At 53.7% G+C, this 15,935-nt stretch overlaps 1 protein-coding gene across 2 annotated transcripts; it reads right to left on the reverse strand.

Moving 5' to 3' along the window:
- Positions 1 to 3,072: 3,072 nt before the first annotated feature.
- On the reverse strand, positions 3,073 to 15,467 carry TRIM56 (tripartite motif containing 56). Of its 2 annotated transcripts, none has more exons than XM_019031805.4 (3): positions 15,313 to 15,467; positions 13,727 to 13,877; positions 3,073 to 13,583 (listed from the first exon to the last, which is right to left on the reverse strand). In XM_019031805.4, the coding sequence occupies exon 3, from the start codon at positions 13,580 to 13,582 to the stop codon at positions 11,315 to 11,317; it is 2,268 nt and encodes a 755-aa protein (XP_018887350.1). In that variant the 5' UTR covers position 13,583; positions 13,727 to 13,877; positions 15,313 to 15,467; the 3' UTR covers positions 3,073 to 11,314. The 2 variants fall into 2 exon arrangements, with proteins under 2 accessions (XP_018887350.1, XP_018887351.1); XM_019031806.4 differs by lacking the exon at positions 15,313 to 15,467 and adding an exon at positions 14,913 to 15,192.
- Between the last annotated feature and the right edge of the window lie 468 nt (positions 15,468 to 15,935).

The following is a 15,935-nucleotide window of genomic DNA, read 5'->3' on the forward strand; positions in this document are numbered from 1 at the left end:
TCTGGACTCGGGGGTCTGCTGCACCTTGTCTTGCTTTGGCTGTTTTCTTCTAATAAGTGAATAAGTGGATGGACCGTCCCTAACCTACGATCACGGGAGGCAACATAGATACGGCTGTTTCCAAGTGTGAAGAAAGGTTTTCTGAGTTGGCCCCTGAGCAAAAATATCAACCCCCGAGAAACCCATTCCCCAACCCCCAGGAGCAGGGAAGGACGCCGTGGCCATCTGCCCAGCCATGTACCCAGCCTGCGCCACGTCCCTCCTTCTCCTCTTCTCCGGCATGGGCTTCGTTGCTGTCCTTGGGAGGCCAATCTAACCTCACGGAAAGAGTGAAGAGGAGGGAGGAGCAGAGTCTCTTGTTGCAGATACGGCTACTCACCAAGGCTGTGGGGAGCAGACGTGACCCCTGCGTTTCTGGGGCTGTGACTGCACCAGTGCAAAGGAGGAGAGATCGGGTCTGAGGGAGGAGGCTTGGCCACATGGCTAAGAACCTGAGGCCCGTGTGTGTCCGACCGCAGAGGCAGATGCTCCGCCTTGGGGTTAGGAGCTGGGAACAGGCCGTTCTCCCTACAGTCACCGCTCACATGGACCACAGCGATCTCTCCTGCCATCGGCCCCCTCAGCTGCTGACTCATGCTCCCCAGGGTTGGCAGAGGCGCCGGTCCAACTGGCTGAGTCATCAGAGGATGAATTGCAGAATTCTTATTCAGGCTGTCACCGGCAGCCGAGGGCCCTCTCCCCTGCCAAGCCATTCAAAGCATTCCCTCCCCGCTTGTCATTGTGTCTCTCTCTCCATCTCCGTCTTGGGGTCCTTGAACAGGATGCCAGCAGGGTGCATGGTGTGTCTCTGAGCACCCCACTTAGGTCAAAATTCCAGACCTCTCCTAATAGGGACCAGGGCCTGGTTTATTAGCATGGGGCAGCATCTCAGATCTTTTTTTTTTTTTTTTGAGACGGAGTTTCACTGTTGTTACCCAGGCTGGAGTGCAAAGGTGCCATCTTGGCTCACTGCAACCTCTGCCTCCTGGGTTCAAGCAATTCTCCTGCCTCAGCCTCCCAAGTAGCTGGGATTACAGGCATGCGACACCACACCTGGCTAATTTTGTATTTTTAATAGAGACAGGGTTTCACCATGTTGGTCAGGCTGGTCTTGAACTCCCAATCTCAGGTGATCTGCCCACCTTGGCCTCCCAAAGTGCTGGGATTACAGGCGTGAGCCACTGTACCTGGCTTAGCATCTCAGATCTTATTTCATCCACTCACTCATCTTATAAATGAGGAAACAGAGATACAGATAGGCTCAAGTGACTCGGCCAGGATTTGAGCTGCTTGAGAAGGCAGAGAACTGGGCATTGGGTGCTAGGAAGGGCAGCTTTGGAGTCAGACAGTTCTCAGTCTAAATTGAAATCGACTATTCTGAGCAAGCCTCGCCAAGCCTCCGTTGGTTTTCTCATATGTAACAGAATGTGAAGGCTTCTGGGAGTCAATGGATGGGGAGCAGGCGAAGGCAAGATCTCAGCCACTGCTATCGGTTCTCCTGTATTTGATGGGGAGGCCAGAGGCTGAGATCATTCCTCTTCCTCTTTGGGAAAACTTGGAGGGGAGAGGAACGAAGCTTTTTTGGGGGCTCTTGGATACCAGGTTAGGGGAGTGGGTTTGGCCAGTAGGTAGATGTTCCTAGAACCCCCGCCCCTGTAGGGAGGACCCCAAATGCCACAGGCTGGAAAGTACCCACAGATGCAGCCGGATGCGGCGGCTCACGCCTATAATCCCAGTGCTTTGGGAGGCCGAGGCGGACAGATCGCTTGAGCCCAGGAGTTTGAGAGCAGCCTGACCAACATGGCAAAATGCCATCTCTACAAAAATTAGCCAGGTATGGTCGTGAGTGCCTGTAATCTCAGCTACTTGAGGGACTGAGACAGGAGAATCATTTGAGCCCTGGAGGTTGAGGCTGCAGGTTGAGGCTGCAGTGAGCTGAGATCGCACCACTGCCCTCCAGCCTGGGCGACAAAGTGAGACCCTGTCTCAAAAAAACAAAATAAAAAATAAAAAAAGGGGGCGAGGTACGGTGGCTCACGCCTGTAATCCCAGCACTTTGGGAGGACAAGGCAGGCAGATCACAAGGTCAGGAGCTGGAGACCAGCCTGGCTAATATGGTGAAATCTTGTCTCTACTAAAAATACAAAAATTAGCAGGGGATGGTGGTGGGTGCCTGTAATCTCAGCTACTCGGGAGGCTGAGGCAGGAGAATCACTTGAACCTGGGAGGTGGAGGTTGCAGTGAACCGAGATTACGCCACTGCACTCCAGCCTGGATGACAGAGAGAGACTCCGTCTCAAAAAAATAAATAGAAAAAATAGAAAAGGGAAGGTACCCACAGGTGCTTGTTTGGCTTCCACAAACCCCAAAACAAAACCCCACGTGGTGGGCACAGCCACCATGACCTGGGTCCCTCATGTACTTACTGCATATCACACCTGCGTGTGCCCAGGTGGAGCCCTGCACGGGCCAGCATGGGCCAGATCACCTACTGGTTCCCACCCAGAAGGTGCATGCTTCTGCAATGTCCCCAAAGAATCTGTGTGGCCACCCTGGGAGCTACCTACCATTGGGTGGCTTTGATGACCAGATTTCCTTCACTATCTGGGCCTGGTTGTTAAAGGTTCCCTGTATCCAGCCGGGCGCAGTGGCTCACGCCTGTAATACCAGCACTTTGGGAGGCTGAGGCGGGTGGATCACTTGAGGTCAGGAGTTCTAGACCAGCCTGGTCAACATGGTGAAACCCCATCTCTACCAAAAGTACAAAAATTAGCTGGGCGTGTTGGCTTGTGCCTATAATCCCAGCTACTCAAGAGGCTGAGGCAGGAGAATTGCTTGAACCTGGGAGGTGGAGGTTGTAGTGAGCCAAGATCGTGCCACTGCACTCCAGCCTGGACGACAAGAGCGAAACTCCGTCTCAAAAAAAAAAAAGGTTCCCCATATCCATAAACCCTTCTGAGAAAAGGTTCCAATTTTTCAAAAGAACTTTATTAAGAAACAGAGGAAAGACACAAAATTCCCATCTGAGAAAGGTTCCCATTTTTCAAAAGAACTTTATTAAGAAACACAGAAAAGATACAAAATCCATAACCAAAGGAACTGAAGAGTTTACAGCACACTGGGTTTAGCCCATGGCAACGTAGAGAAATGGGCTGGGCTGGTGCTCAGTCACTAGGCACCGATGTCCTGATTCCTCGTCTTCGACCCAGTGTCCTTTGGTTGCTAAGTCAACCAGTTCTAACTTTCTCTGGAGACAAGTCAGGCTGCCCTCCCAAACCTTCCCAAACCTCCTTCCTAATGTCTTTATACACAGGCCCTCTTCCATCTGGTCCCTAAGATTTCTCACCCAGTACCTCAGGTGAGATCTAGTCTGATGTTGCTGTACTTTGTATACTGCTCCAATCACAGGAGCCTGCAGTTTCTAGAAAATCTATTTTTGCTCCTGTCCTGATCCATTTCATAAACTGCATTCACAATCCAGTTGGGAAGTCTAATTTTGCTACCTTTGGTCAAGTTACCTACTTTCCCAAGTCTGCATCTGAACTTGGTCTTTCTCCTGCTAACAACGTATTCCTAGGTACTCTCTCTGGCAGTTCTCTGCCCCAGTTCATCCAAGACCTTCTCCCCAATACAGAAGTCCGCACCCCTTTCCAATCTCCCACTTAATTTATGGGATAGCCCTAGTTCTCTGCTTACCTTTCAAGGAGAGACAATCAGAGACCTTGATCTTGGCACTTGCGTGTTCAACCCTGCCCAGCTCAGGTCAGCAACCTCATCAGTTTCCTTGCAAAACTTTTGACTTCTGCCTTGGACTTTCGCCCCTTAGAATTTTGTTTCTGCAGATTTAGAATATGGCTTTGCTTTATAGATACCGTAATAATAAGGCTAAAATAGAAGGAGAGCTACTCCCTTTCCAAATGATATTTTCTCTAAACTCTCAAAAGATTGGGCCACTCTTGCCATTTTTCACTTTTTCTAAACGTCTACCGTTATGGGTCCTTAACTAATATGGTCTGATTCTTAGCTGGCTTTTAAGAATGGCATTACATTTCAGCAAGCTGGCCATTGGTCCCTTCTATTCCTGAAGTCACTGTTGTGACTTCAAATAAGGCTTCTTCAAGTAACTGCTGGAAAGCAAAACAAAATGGTTTCCTCTGAAGGAGAAGCTGATTTGCAGAAAGCTCTACTCGGGTGTTCCAGAGCTTTCACTCATAACACATGTACCTAACATCCTCATACACGCTTATGCTGATGGAGGGGTATCAGGTGGGTACAAGTCAGTTGAAACTTTTCCTAACCAACACCTTGTATTTGAGCTTTATGGTGTCCGAAATACTTCTCTACATTTCTCATCCAGTCCTCACAGCAGCTCTGTGAAGTGGGCATGTGGATGTCATTATCCCAGTGTTACTGATGTACAAACTGAGGCTCAGAGAGGTTAAGGCACTAGACCAAGATCACACAGCTGTTTAGTGCAGAGCCAGCACTCAACCCCGGTCTCTGCTCCCTCATTCTCTTCCGATTTCTTGACACCAAGAATACGAAAGAGGTTTTCTACTTCCCTCTTCCCTACCCAAACAGGAGTTTCTTTTCACTGGTCCATCCACGCACAACCTAGTCAGTTCCAAACAGGAAAAGGAACAATTTATCAAGTTAATTGTCACAATCCCAGGTGTGGTGCAGTGGGCTGGGGTAAAACATTTTGCTGTATCTTTCATGATGTTCCTGATTTCTCTCTTTTTTTTTTTTCTTTTTGAGACAGGGTCTCACTCTGTTGCCCAGTCTGGAGTGCAGTGGTACGATCTCAGCTCACTGCAACCCCTGCCTCCCGGGCTCAAGCGATTCTCCCACCTCAGCCTCCTGAGTAGCTGGGATTACAGGCATGTGCCACCACACCTGGCTAATTTTTGTATTTTTAGTAGAGATGGGGGTTTCACCATGTTGGCTAGGCTGGTCTCGAACTCCTGACCTCAGGTCATCCACCCGCCTCAGCCTCCCTAAGTGCTGTGATTACAAGCTTGTTCCTGGTCTCTTTGTATCTGCGATATAACTGGGAACTCTGCCTTAGTCCTGAGCAGGGCTTTCTATCAGGTCCCCAGGCCACTCAGTTACGGTGTTGGAGATTTTACCTCCAAATTATGCTCAATGCAACACTTCCCATCCATGTTTCTCATTTTTCCAGTGTCCTTTGCTGCTCTCGCCCCCCTCACCTCTTTACAAAGAAAACTTAATATTTCCCTCCATCTTACAATGCCCTGTGGATTCTTACAGCTTCCCGAGAAGCCACTTGGCATCCCCATCTCTAGGGCGCCTGTGGGACTATCTTCTTGCAGCCAGGTGACATTTCATTTCTGAAGGTCTCTATTGTTTTGCCCCCTGGGTGGGCCATGTGGCTAGAATCATTTCACCAGCCAGGACCACTGCCCATGGCTCCCATGCAACTCCGGAGAGCTGCTGTTTCCACCCCAAGGTGTGTGATCCCCTACAGTACACGGTTCCCAGTTACCCCCTCCACATGCACAGAAGCAGGACACCCCGATCTCATCTCTCCCTCTTTTATCCGCCGCTTAGGAAACCAGGTTTTGCTCTGTCACTCAGGCTGGAGTGCAGTGGCACAATCAGAGCTCACTGCAGCCTTGAACTCCTGGACTCGAGCAATCTTCTGCCTCAGCCTCCCGAGCAGCTGGGACTACCGGTGCATGCCACCACCTCTGGCTAATTTAAAAATTTTTTTGTAGAGATGGGGTCTTGCTATGTTGCCCAGCCTAGTCTTGAACTCCTGGCCTCAAGACATCCTCCCGCCTTGGCCACGCAAAGTGCTGAGATAACAGGAGTAACCACTGCACCTGGCTCAGTCTCATTTTTTTTTTTTTTTTTTTTTTTTGACGCGGAGCCCAGCCTTGGGAGGCAGATGCTGAACCGTGTCCACAGTGCCCCCTACTGGAGATTCCCCACAAGCCGAGGTTTTGGAGGTGGGAAAGCTTTGGAGAGTCATACCAGTCTCATCCCTGTCTAGATAGTAATTCACTTCACAGACATTCACTGAGCACCTACTATGAGGTATCACAGTGCTGGCTCTGCAGACAGAGCTGCAATGAAGACAGACACCGTTCCCTGCCCCCTCCCCCTGCCCCCAGATAGCTGATCCCTATTCTAGTTGGTCCTGTAGAAACTCCACTTGGTTTCCAGTTGGTCTGAGTTATTTGGTGAACTCAACAAAACTTCCCCCGCCTTCCAGACACTCCACGATAATTCGATCACCTGGCAGGGGGGACCCCGACCTTTGCAAACCTTCCCAGAGCTGTTCCTTGGACTGCCACCCTGCCCCAATGACCCTGCCTCCTGGCTGAGCCCCGGCCGGGTGGGATCCTCCTCCCTGGCTCCTGCCTCTTCTCTCATAGGACAATCTCATTCGTTCTGACACCTTCATTCTCAAACCCAGTAGTTACTGAGTATTACTTATAAAGGTGTATTTCCTTGAAGCAAATAATCAAGCATGTATGTTATGTAATGGATAATAAAAACTGAAGTAGAAATGTACACGTATAAATAATAGCACAAAATAATGAAAAACAAACAAAAAACAAAACAAAAAAAACCCCAATCTCCCAAATTAATGACTATTTACAAATTCCGAACCTATTTCTACTCAGTAATTATTTAGACAGATGTTTTCCTTGTTACTATCACTATTTGATCATAATTCCTGATTCTCCGTTTTTGAGGATTATGACTGTATCACATAACTATTTCTTCTCGATAGTTTTCATAGTTGTCATACACAAAGAAAGGCTCATTCCCCTAATAAACCACAATCTAGTTAGCTGTCACCCTGCAGCTGAACAGTTTCCAGTTCTTGCCTGTAATATACAGAGCAGCCTCAAATGTCTGTATGCAAATATTTTTTCTCTTACATTATTTTCCTGGAATGTATTCCCCAAAGTGAGACAACTGATTCTTATAATCATTTTTGTCATTCTTGCGAAGTCTAGCCAAATTATTCTCCAGGAAGCATCATTTTTATAGTGCCAGAAGTCTATTTCTCCACAAGATTTCTCACCCATTTATTTAACATTTATTTTTGACCACTGCAAGTGGATTTAATTATTTATTTATTATTTTTTTGAGACGGAGTCTCACTGTGACACCCAGGCTGGAGTGCAATGGGGTGAACTCGGCTCACTGCAACCTCTGCCTCCCAGGTTCAAGCGAGTCTCCTGCCTCAGACTCCCCAGTAGCTGGGATTACAGGCATGCGCCACCACACCCGGGTAATTTTTGTATTTTTAGTAGAGACGGGGTTTCACCATAGTGGCCAGGCTGGTCTCGAACTCCTGACCTCAGGTGATCCACCCACCTCAGCCTCCCAAAGTGCTGGGATTATAGGCGTGAGCCACCACGTCCAGCCTTTCTTTTTTTTTTTTTTTAATTATTATTATTTTTTATTTTACTAGTCCTTGCCTGCATACATTTCCTCCAGGGTACAGAGCTTATGTGGTTCTTTGACCAAATACTGTTCTAGTCACTGCATGTATTAGAGACCAAGGCTTTCCTCGTCAAATCAATTCTGCATGGTTTTCCCATCTCCTTGGTTTTCTTTTTCTTTTTCTTTTAATTTTTTATTGATCATTCTTGGGTGTTTCTCGCAGAGGGGGATTTGGCAGGGTCATAGGACAATGGTGGAGGGAAGGTCAGCAGATAAACAAGTGAACAAAGGTCTCTGGTTTTCCTAGGCAGACGACCCTGCGGCCTTCCGCAGTGTTTGTGTCCCAGGGTACTTGAGATTAGGGAGTGGTGATGACTCTTAAGGAGCATGCTGCCTTCAAGCATCTGTTTAACAAAGCACATCTTGCACCTCCCTTAATCCATTTAACCCTGAGTGGACACAGCACATGTTTCAGAGAGCACAGGGTTGGGCGTAAGGTCATAGATCAACAGCATCCCAAGGCAGAAGAATTTTTCTTAGTACAGAACAAAATGAAGTCTCCCATGTCTACTTCTTTCTACACAGACACGGCAACAATCTGATTTCTCTATCTTTTCCCCACCTTTCCCCCTTTTCTATTCCACAAAACCGCCATCGTCATCGTGGCCCGTTCTCAATGAGCTGTTGGGTACACCTCCCAGACGGGGTGATGGCCGGGCAGAGGGGCTCCTCACCTCCCAGAAGGGGCGGCTGGGCGGAGGCGCCCCCCACCTTGCTCCCAGACGGGGCGGCTGGCCGGGCGGGGACTGACCCCCCACCTCCCTCCCGGACGGGGCGGCTGGCCGGGCGGGGGCTGACCCCCCACCTCCCTCCCGGATGGGGCGGCTGGCCGGGCGGGGGCTGCCCCCCACCTCCCTCCCGGACGGGGCGGCTGCCGGGCGGAGGGGCTCCTCACTTCTCAGACGGGGCGGCTGGGCAGAGACGCTCCTCACCTCCCAGACTGGGTCGCGGCCGGGCAGAGGCGCTCCTCACATCCCAGACGGGGCGGCGGGGCAGAGGCGCTCCCCACATCTCAGACGATGGGCGGCCGGGCAGAGACACTCCTCACTTCCTAGACGGGATGGCGGCCAGGAAGAGGCGCTCCTCACTTCCCAGACTGGGCAGCCGGGCAGAGGGGCTCCTCACATCCCAGACGATGGGCGGCCAGGCAGAGACGCTGCTCACTTCCCAGACGGGGTGGCAGCCGGGCAGAGGCTGTAATCTCGGCACTTTGGGAGGCCAAGGCAGGGGGCTGGGAGGTGGAGGTTGTAGCTAGCCGAGATCATGCCACTGCACTCCAGCCTGGGCAACATTGAGCACTGAGTGAACGAGACTCCGTCTGCAATCCCGGCACCTCCGGAGGCCGAGGCTGGCAGATCACTCGCGGTTAGGAGCTGGAGACCAGCCCAGCCAACACAGTGAAACCCCGTCTCCACCAAAAAAATATGAAAACCAGTCAGGCCTGGCGGCGCGCGCCTGCAATCGCAGGCACTCGGCAGGCTGAGGCAGGAGAATCAGGCAGGGAGGTTGCAGTGAGCCCAGATGGCAGCAGTACAGTCCAGCTTCGGCTCGGCATCAGAGGGAGACCGTGACCGTGGAAAGAGAGGGAGAGGGAGACCGTGGGGAGACGGAGAGGGAGAGGGAGAGGGACCTTGGTTTTCTTTCTTTCTTTTCTTTTTCTTTTTTTTTGAGATGGAGTTTCATTCTTGTTACCCAGGCTGGAGTGCAAGGGTGCGATCTCAGCTCACTGCAACCTCCACCTCCTGGGTTCAAATGATTCTCCTGCCTCAGCCTCCCAAGTAGCTGGGATTACAGACGCCCGCTCCCACGCCTAGCTAATTTTTGTATTTTTAGTAGAGATGGGATTTCTCCATGTTGGCCAGGCTGGTCTCGAACTCCTGACCTTGAGTGATCCACCCACCCCAGCCTCCCAGAGTGCTGGGATTACAGGCTTGAGTCACCGTGCCTGGCGCTTGGTTTTCTTATAATCTTCATTATTCTTTGCTGTGCCTACCTTTGTAATTTGTAGATAATGGAATGTGCCCACCCGGACTTTGATGATGTCCCGCATTGTTTCAATAAACAAGAAATGGTTTTCCCAGAAAGGGATTTTCTTTTCCCTCTACCTATGCCCTGCACATTCCATCTGGACTTGTCCAAAATCCCTCTGGTTCCCACGAATGCCCCACTGTCCACAGTCCCCACATTAAGACCCCCTTCTGCCATCTCTCAACAGCTCCTGGCTAAAAACATTCTCCAAGCCTACTTGCTCCCTCAATTCTACCACTGCCACCACTTATGAAAAGGTCCAGTGGTCACAGCCCACCTCCGACGGGTTCCTCCCTTCTGGTTTGACACCTCTATCCATCGCAGCCCCATTGCACCTTCTAGGTTTTCTTGGCACCTCCAAGTTCCACTTGGCCTGCAGGGTTTAGCTGTTTCCCCAGCAATAGTGGGCCACAGAGGACAACCTTCCTTCACCCCCTAGTTCAGCCGAGTGAAGGCCAACATATCTCAAAAGGAATTTTGCTGGAAAATGAAGAGAAGGCAACACATAGACCCTGGGAAATGGAAAGACACCAAAACAGAAGCGTTGGAGCCTAGAGATTTTTCTATCCTATGTACCTCTTCCCTCAGACTGGCTCTGTGGCTGCGTGGAGGGCTCCCCTGCTCTGACACTCATAACTTGTTATTTATTTATTTATTTATTTTAACACTTGATCTTAGCTGAGAAGTGATGGATAACCTGCTTTTTCTGTTGTGTCTGTTTTTTTTTTTTTTTTCGAGATGGGGTCTGGAATGCAGTGGTGCGATCATAGCTCACTGCAGACTCAAACTCCTCGGCTCAAGGGATCCTCCCACCTCAGCCTCCTGAGTAGCTACGTTGAAAGGCATATGCTACTACACGCAGCTAATTTTTAATCTTTTGTAGAGATGGGGTCTCGCTATGTTGCCCAGGCTGGTCTCAAACTCCTGGCCTCAAGCAATCCTCCTGCCACAGACTCCCAAAGTGCCGGGATTATAGGCATGAGCCACTGCGCCTGGCAGAGCCTGGTTTTTTTTTTAATACTTAATCTTAGCCAAAAGGCTGAGAAGCGATGGAGAATGTGGATTTTTGGATGTGAATTCTGTTGGGTTTGGTTTTCCAGTAGCCTATTCTCTTCGCAGCCTTTGAACCTAACACCTCTTTGGCCCCAGCTGCTGTCTGCACTTGCAGACCCTCCCACAAGCCCACCCTGTACTACCGCCGAGGGATGCCGTGATCACAGGAGCATCCTGCCTGTGGCTGGCAGAAGAGGCCATTCACTGCCCATTCGAAATTTCAGGCCTCCTCTGACTCTGTAGGACCCTGTGCCAGTCCAAGGGGGGCCGGGGTCTCAGCTCTGTTCCACAATGCACACGCCTGACCCACCCTGGGCCCTTCTTGGCCCCAAGACTCTCCCTTGGCTACTCTATCAGGAATGGTTTTGAAGAATGCAAAGCAGGACAGGCTCACAAACCTCAGAAACCTAAACTATATAGCAGCGGCGGTGGTGGCAGCAGCCACCCACAAAAAGCAAGAGGCAGGTGAACTCCCAGCATCCCCCTCCACCCACCTGCCTCCTCTGCTTCTGAGAGTTAAGTTCACGCCACCACCTTGGTCCCTATTCTCACACACTAGAAGACGGGTTAGCAGTTTGGCACTCCATGTTGAAAAGTTGCCAACCCCTGCCCTTCAGGAAAATGTCCTCGGCCTCCACCTCCCACGGACAGCTCTGCCTCCTTCCTGCCCTCTCCCTCCCCCCTCCCTCCCACCCTAGTCCTAGCCCCTTTAACTGTCCGGAGAACGGACCCGAAAGACGTGGATGGTCCCGTTACTGAGGGACACGACCAGGTACCTGCCATCCACCATGGTGGTAACCCGGGGCTTTTCCAGGCCGTGGTAGGCTGTCAGGAAGTCTCCAAGGAGGGACCCCTTCGGGTCCAGGATCACCACCTTGTTGACTTCTCGAAGGGTCAGAAAGATGTAGCCCTTCTTATCCACAGACACGGAGCCCGGCTGGCAGCCATGCAGGCCTGGCCCCTTGTACTCCCCAACCACCTGGCCCAGCCCATCACAGATTACCACACTATTCTGCTGCCAGTCCGACCCCACGAAATGCCCCTGGGGGCTGGTGGTCAGAAACACCAGCGCCCGCAGGCCCCGGTTGGCCTTGCCCCCAGGAATGAACCGGGTGGCCAGGCTGCCTTCCATATTGTACACCTCCACGTGGCCCGCCACGCTGACGGCCACGCGGTCCCCGCTAGGCAGTGCCGCCACCGCGTGGCTGGCCTGGGAGAGGCTCAGGGCCCTGCGCCACTGCACCTCGCCGTTGGGGTTGATGAGATAGAGCCGTGCGCCAGCGGAGAAGGCCACCGCGCTCTGCAGGGCGGCCACGCTGCAAGGGGAGCAGCCCTCAGGGACCGGCACGGTGCCCTTGTAGTCGCCGTTGAGGGAGAAGCGTTTCAGTGCCCGGTTCTGCTCATCTGCCACCAGGATCTCCCGGGGACCGAAGGGACAGAGCCCGGTGATCCGGGGGGACCGCTTGTCTCCAGGCATCCGCGTGGGGAAACTGCAGTAAAAGATGGGTCTGGGGAGGAGGCCAGAGCCGTCCAGATTCGGCCCCAGGGCTGGGCTGGGCTCCCGGGAAATTGACTTGAGCCTGCCTTTGAACTTTTTCTTCTTGTTGGGTCTGCCACCCCTGTGGGGCTGGGGTCCTCCATCCTCGTGGGGTGTCTGGGCCCTGTCCTCCTCCAAGGTCTGGGCTCCCTCTTCTCGGGTTGTCTGGGCTTTTTCCTCTTTTGGGGTCTGGGCTCCATCTCTGGCCTGGGGCTGGACTCCACCCTGTCTCTCAGTCTTCGGCTCATCCTCCCTCCGGCTCTGGCTCTCCTCACCTCCCTGGGTACCAGCTCCGTCTTTCCCACCATCCTTCTGGGGCTGCTGCTCCTCAAAGGACAGCCGAAGAAGGTGGCAGTTCTTGTCCAGGAGCCCAGGATGGAGCTCCAGCTGTGGGAGCAGGCAGGGGGCCGGGCCCGGTGCCCAGGGGCAGCCCTGCAGCTGCCTGAGCCGCTGCGTGATCGCCCCTTCCAGGGAGAGGATCTCAGCCTCTCGCCCCAGGCTGAGTACCCGGCGGGCGAAGGCGGCTGCCGCCCTGGCCACCTGCTCCCGGCCCTCAAGCTCCGCCAGCCTCTCCCGAGCAGCTTCTTCGGCAGCCTCCACGTGGGCTCGTAGCTGCCCCAGCACCTCCTGCTTCTGGGCCAGCAGGGCCCGGAGGACGCCCTCAGCCGCCTCCTCCACCTGAGTCCCCACCCGGGCCGCCTGCTCCCGCAGCCGGGCTAGCGCCTCCTTCTCCACCCTCCGCGCGGCCTCCAGCTCCACCAGGTTATTGTCCACACCAGCCAGCAGTCCCTCCAGGCCCGGCCTCCGGGCACGCACAGCCTCGGCCAGAGGCAGGCAGGGGTGGTCCAGGTGGGGGTCTAGGCGGCACTCTCTGCACAGCAACTGCGAGCAGGGCTCGCACAGGAAGCGCAGTGCCTCCCCGGGGTGCTGGGGACACTGGGCCGCTTGGCGCTCCCGGGCCTCCTCATCATACCACCCGGCCCTGTAGCCCACCAGGTCCACCACGCGGTGGGTGTGGGTCTGGCGGGTGCAGCGGTGCCCGTCGGCACAGGCCTGGCACAAGTCATCGGCACAGTCCAGGCACCGGGCCGTGGCCGGCCCCCCAGCGCTGGTGCCACCCACCAGGGGACACAGGGCACAGGCTGGCTTCCCGGCACGCAGGTCTCCACAGGCCCGGGCCTTCACCAGGTCCAGCAGCCCATTGACGAAGAAGTTGGTCTTGAAGGAGGCCACACCGTCGGGCGGCACAGGCACTGTCTCGCGGCACTCGGGGCAGCGGACGCGGCCGCCATCCGCCAGCTGTGCCAGGCAGTCCTGGCAGTAGGTATGCAGGCAGGGCAGTGTCTTGGGTGCCCGCAGCTGCTCCAGGCAGATTTTACAGGCCAGGAAGTCGCTGCTCAGGGCCTCCAGGAGGGAGGGCGAGGACCCGTGGGAAACCATGCTGCGGGCAGAGGCGTCAGGATCAGAGTTGAGAAGGCACCTTCACCAGCTCACCCTCTAGCTTCTACCGCCCGTCCTCAAGCCCCACGGATCCCCAGGGCTAGGGGCTGACCCAAATGGCAGGGAAGGAACCTGAGGTCTCACCTGAATGGCCAGGAACTTCCTTCTAGTCTTCTGAGGCCTTGGGCCACTTGCTCTGGAGCTAAGGAGCTGCCCTCCTTCTCCTCCTCCTCCTCCACTTCCGTGTGTACATCCAGCAAACGTAAAAATGTCAGTGCTACTTGTTGGGTCAGATCTGTGAGAAATGACAAGACCAGGAGTCCCTGGCCTTAGCTAATAATCGAATCCTGTGTCCCCAGTTCACAGGCCTTGTGGCAAACGTGGTGCAAGCCCTCCTGTGTGCACAGGTACTGGGGTCCTGCTGTATAGGGTGCCAGGGTGCGAGGAGCAGGCAGTAAGGACACAGACGGGGATCCCAGTGGGCAGAGACGCCTAGGTCCTGCCAGTTGGGGTAGGATCTTGCAGTAGCTTAGGGGGCTTTAATCCTCCAAGCCCCATACACCTGCCTTCTTTTTATTTTATTTTAGTTTTTAGCAATAGGGTCACCCTCTGTCACCCAGGCTGGAGTGCAGTGGCGTGATCATAGTTCACTGCAGCCTCAAACTCCTAGACTCAAGTCTTTTGAGTAGTTGGGAATACAGGCATGTGACACCATGCCTAGCCTTTTTTTTTTTTTTTTTTTTTTTGAGACAGAGTCTCACTCTGTTGCCCAGGCTGGAGTGCAGTGGTGCGATCTTGGCTCACTGCCACCTCCACCTGCCAGGTTCAAGTGATTCTCCTGCCTCAGCCTCCCGAGTAGCTGTGATTACAGGTGCGCACCATCACACCCGGCTAATTTTTGTATGTTTAGTAGAAACGGAATTTGGCCCTATTGGCCAGGCTGGTCTTGAACTCCTGACCTCAGGTGATCTGCCCTCCTCAGTCTCCCAAAGTGCTGGGTTTATAGGCATGAGCCACCATGCCCAGGGGCCCAGCCCATTTTTAAAAAATTATCACTTTTTGTAGAGATGGGGTCTTGCTATGTTGCCAGGCTGGTCTCCAACTCCTGGCCTCAGGCTATCCTCCCGTCTCGGCCTTCCCAAAGCATTAGGGTTACAGGCATGAGCCACCGCACCCGCCTGGCCTTACACCTGTCTTCTGCTAGACCTGGGGCAGCATCGCGGGTGGTGGAGGCCCCACTTGCTGCATTTAACAGTTTCTAAAGCGGATTCTGGAGCGGGCAGAAAAAACACTAGGGGAAGGGCTGGTCCCCTTCCCGCTGCTGGCTCACCCTCTGATAGACTTGGCCTTGGCTTATCTCCTGGAGTCCTGTTCTTTTAGCTTTTCCTGCTGAATGCATTCCAGAAACCTCTGGAGGGAGGGAGTCCCGAGCTCCTGGCACAGTGGCTGAGACCTACTTGTTGGGCAGACTAGGTGGAATGTCCCCTTTTCTGGAGCTGGGAGGAGACCTCAGAGAGTGGGACGGGGTCTTTCTTGCAGGGACCTGTGGCCACGGAGCGGGAGGGAGGCGAGTGCAGTTTCCCTCCTGCCCTCTCCTCCTGCCTTCCGGGTGCCTCTTCACGCCCTCCCTTTCCTTCCCTTCCTCCTCCTCCCGCGCTCTCTCTCCACTCCCCTCCCCCTACTCCCTCCGCTTGGTCCTTCCTATAGCTGTGCCGCCCCCCACCCCTTACCTAGCCAGAGCTGATCTTGACCTCTAGGATGGTGAGGGGGCCTGGGGCCTGGAGGCCGCTGTTGCTGGGTGCCTGGAAAAGAAACAAAACTGAAACTAATTGTACTTGTGGTGCAACTTCCGTCCCAGCCAGGGACACACCGACTCGCCTCGCACAGCCTCAGGCCCCGCCTTCCTCCCCACCCGGCCCTGTCCTCTCCCTCCAAGGCCCCCACCCCGGCAGGCAGCTGGCAGGCTCGGGCTGGAGTCCACCAGCCAGGTCGGCCTGTCAGTCCAGCCTCAGGGCTAAGTGTGTGTATGTCACAAACAGGGAACTACCTGAGGGCGGGTTCTCTGAGTAGAGGGTGGAGGGTCACAGGGTTTATTTGTGGGAAGAAATGAGAGCTCATCTGTGATTCAGAGACCAGGATAACTAGACACATGGCCTCAGGCCGGGTCTGCAGATTTGCTAACACCTCAGGCAGGCAGGTGCCTGCAAAGCTTCAAGAGAGGCCTTTCATTCCATAAACCGTTGCTGAGCTGTAGGAGAGGCTGTGGGGGATCAGGTAAGAAGCCTCTTGCTGAGGGAACAGCACAGGCTTCCTGGAGAAGGCATCAATGAGATGAGTTTAAAGAAGGCGGGAG

The sequence above is a fragment of the Gorilla gorilla genome, chromosome 6 (assembly GCF_029281585.2).
Source record: "Gorilla gorilla gorilla isolate KB3781 chromosome 6, NHGRI_mGorGor1-v2.1_pri, whole genome shotgun sequence".
Classification (NCBI taxonomy): domain Eukaryota; kingdom Metazoa; phylum Chordata; class Mammalia; order Primates; family Hominidae; genus Gorilla; species Gorilla gorilla.

Bases quoted from the DNA above. Each gene is read 5' to 3' on its own strand.
- TRIM56 (XM_019031805.4), bottom strand. From the start codon at position 13,582: ATGGTTTCCCACGGGTCCTCGCCCTCCCTCCTGGAGGCCCTGAGCAGC.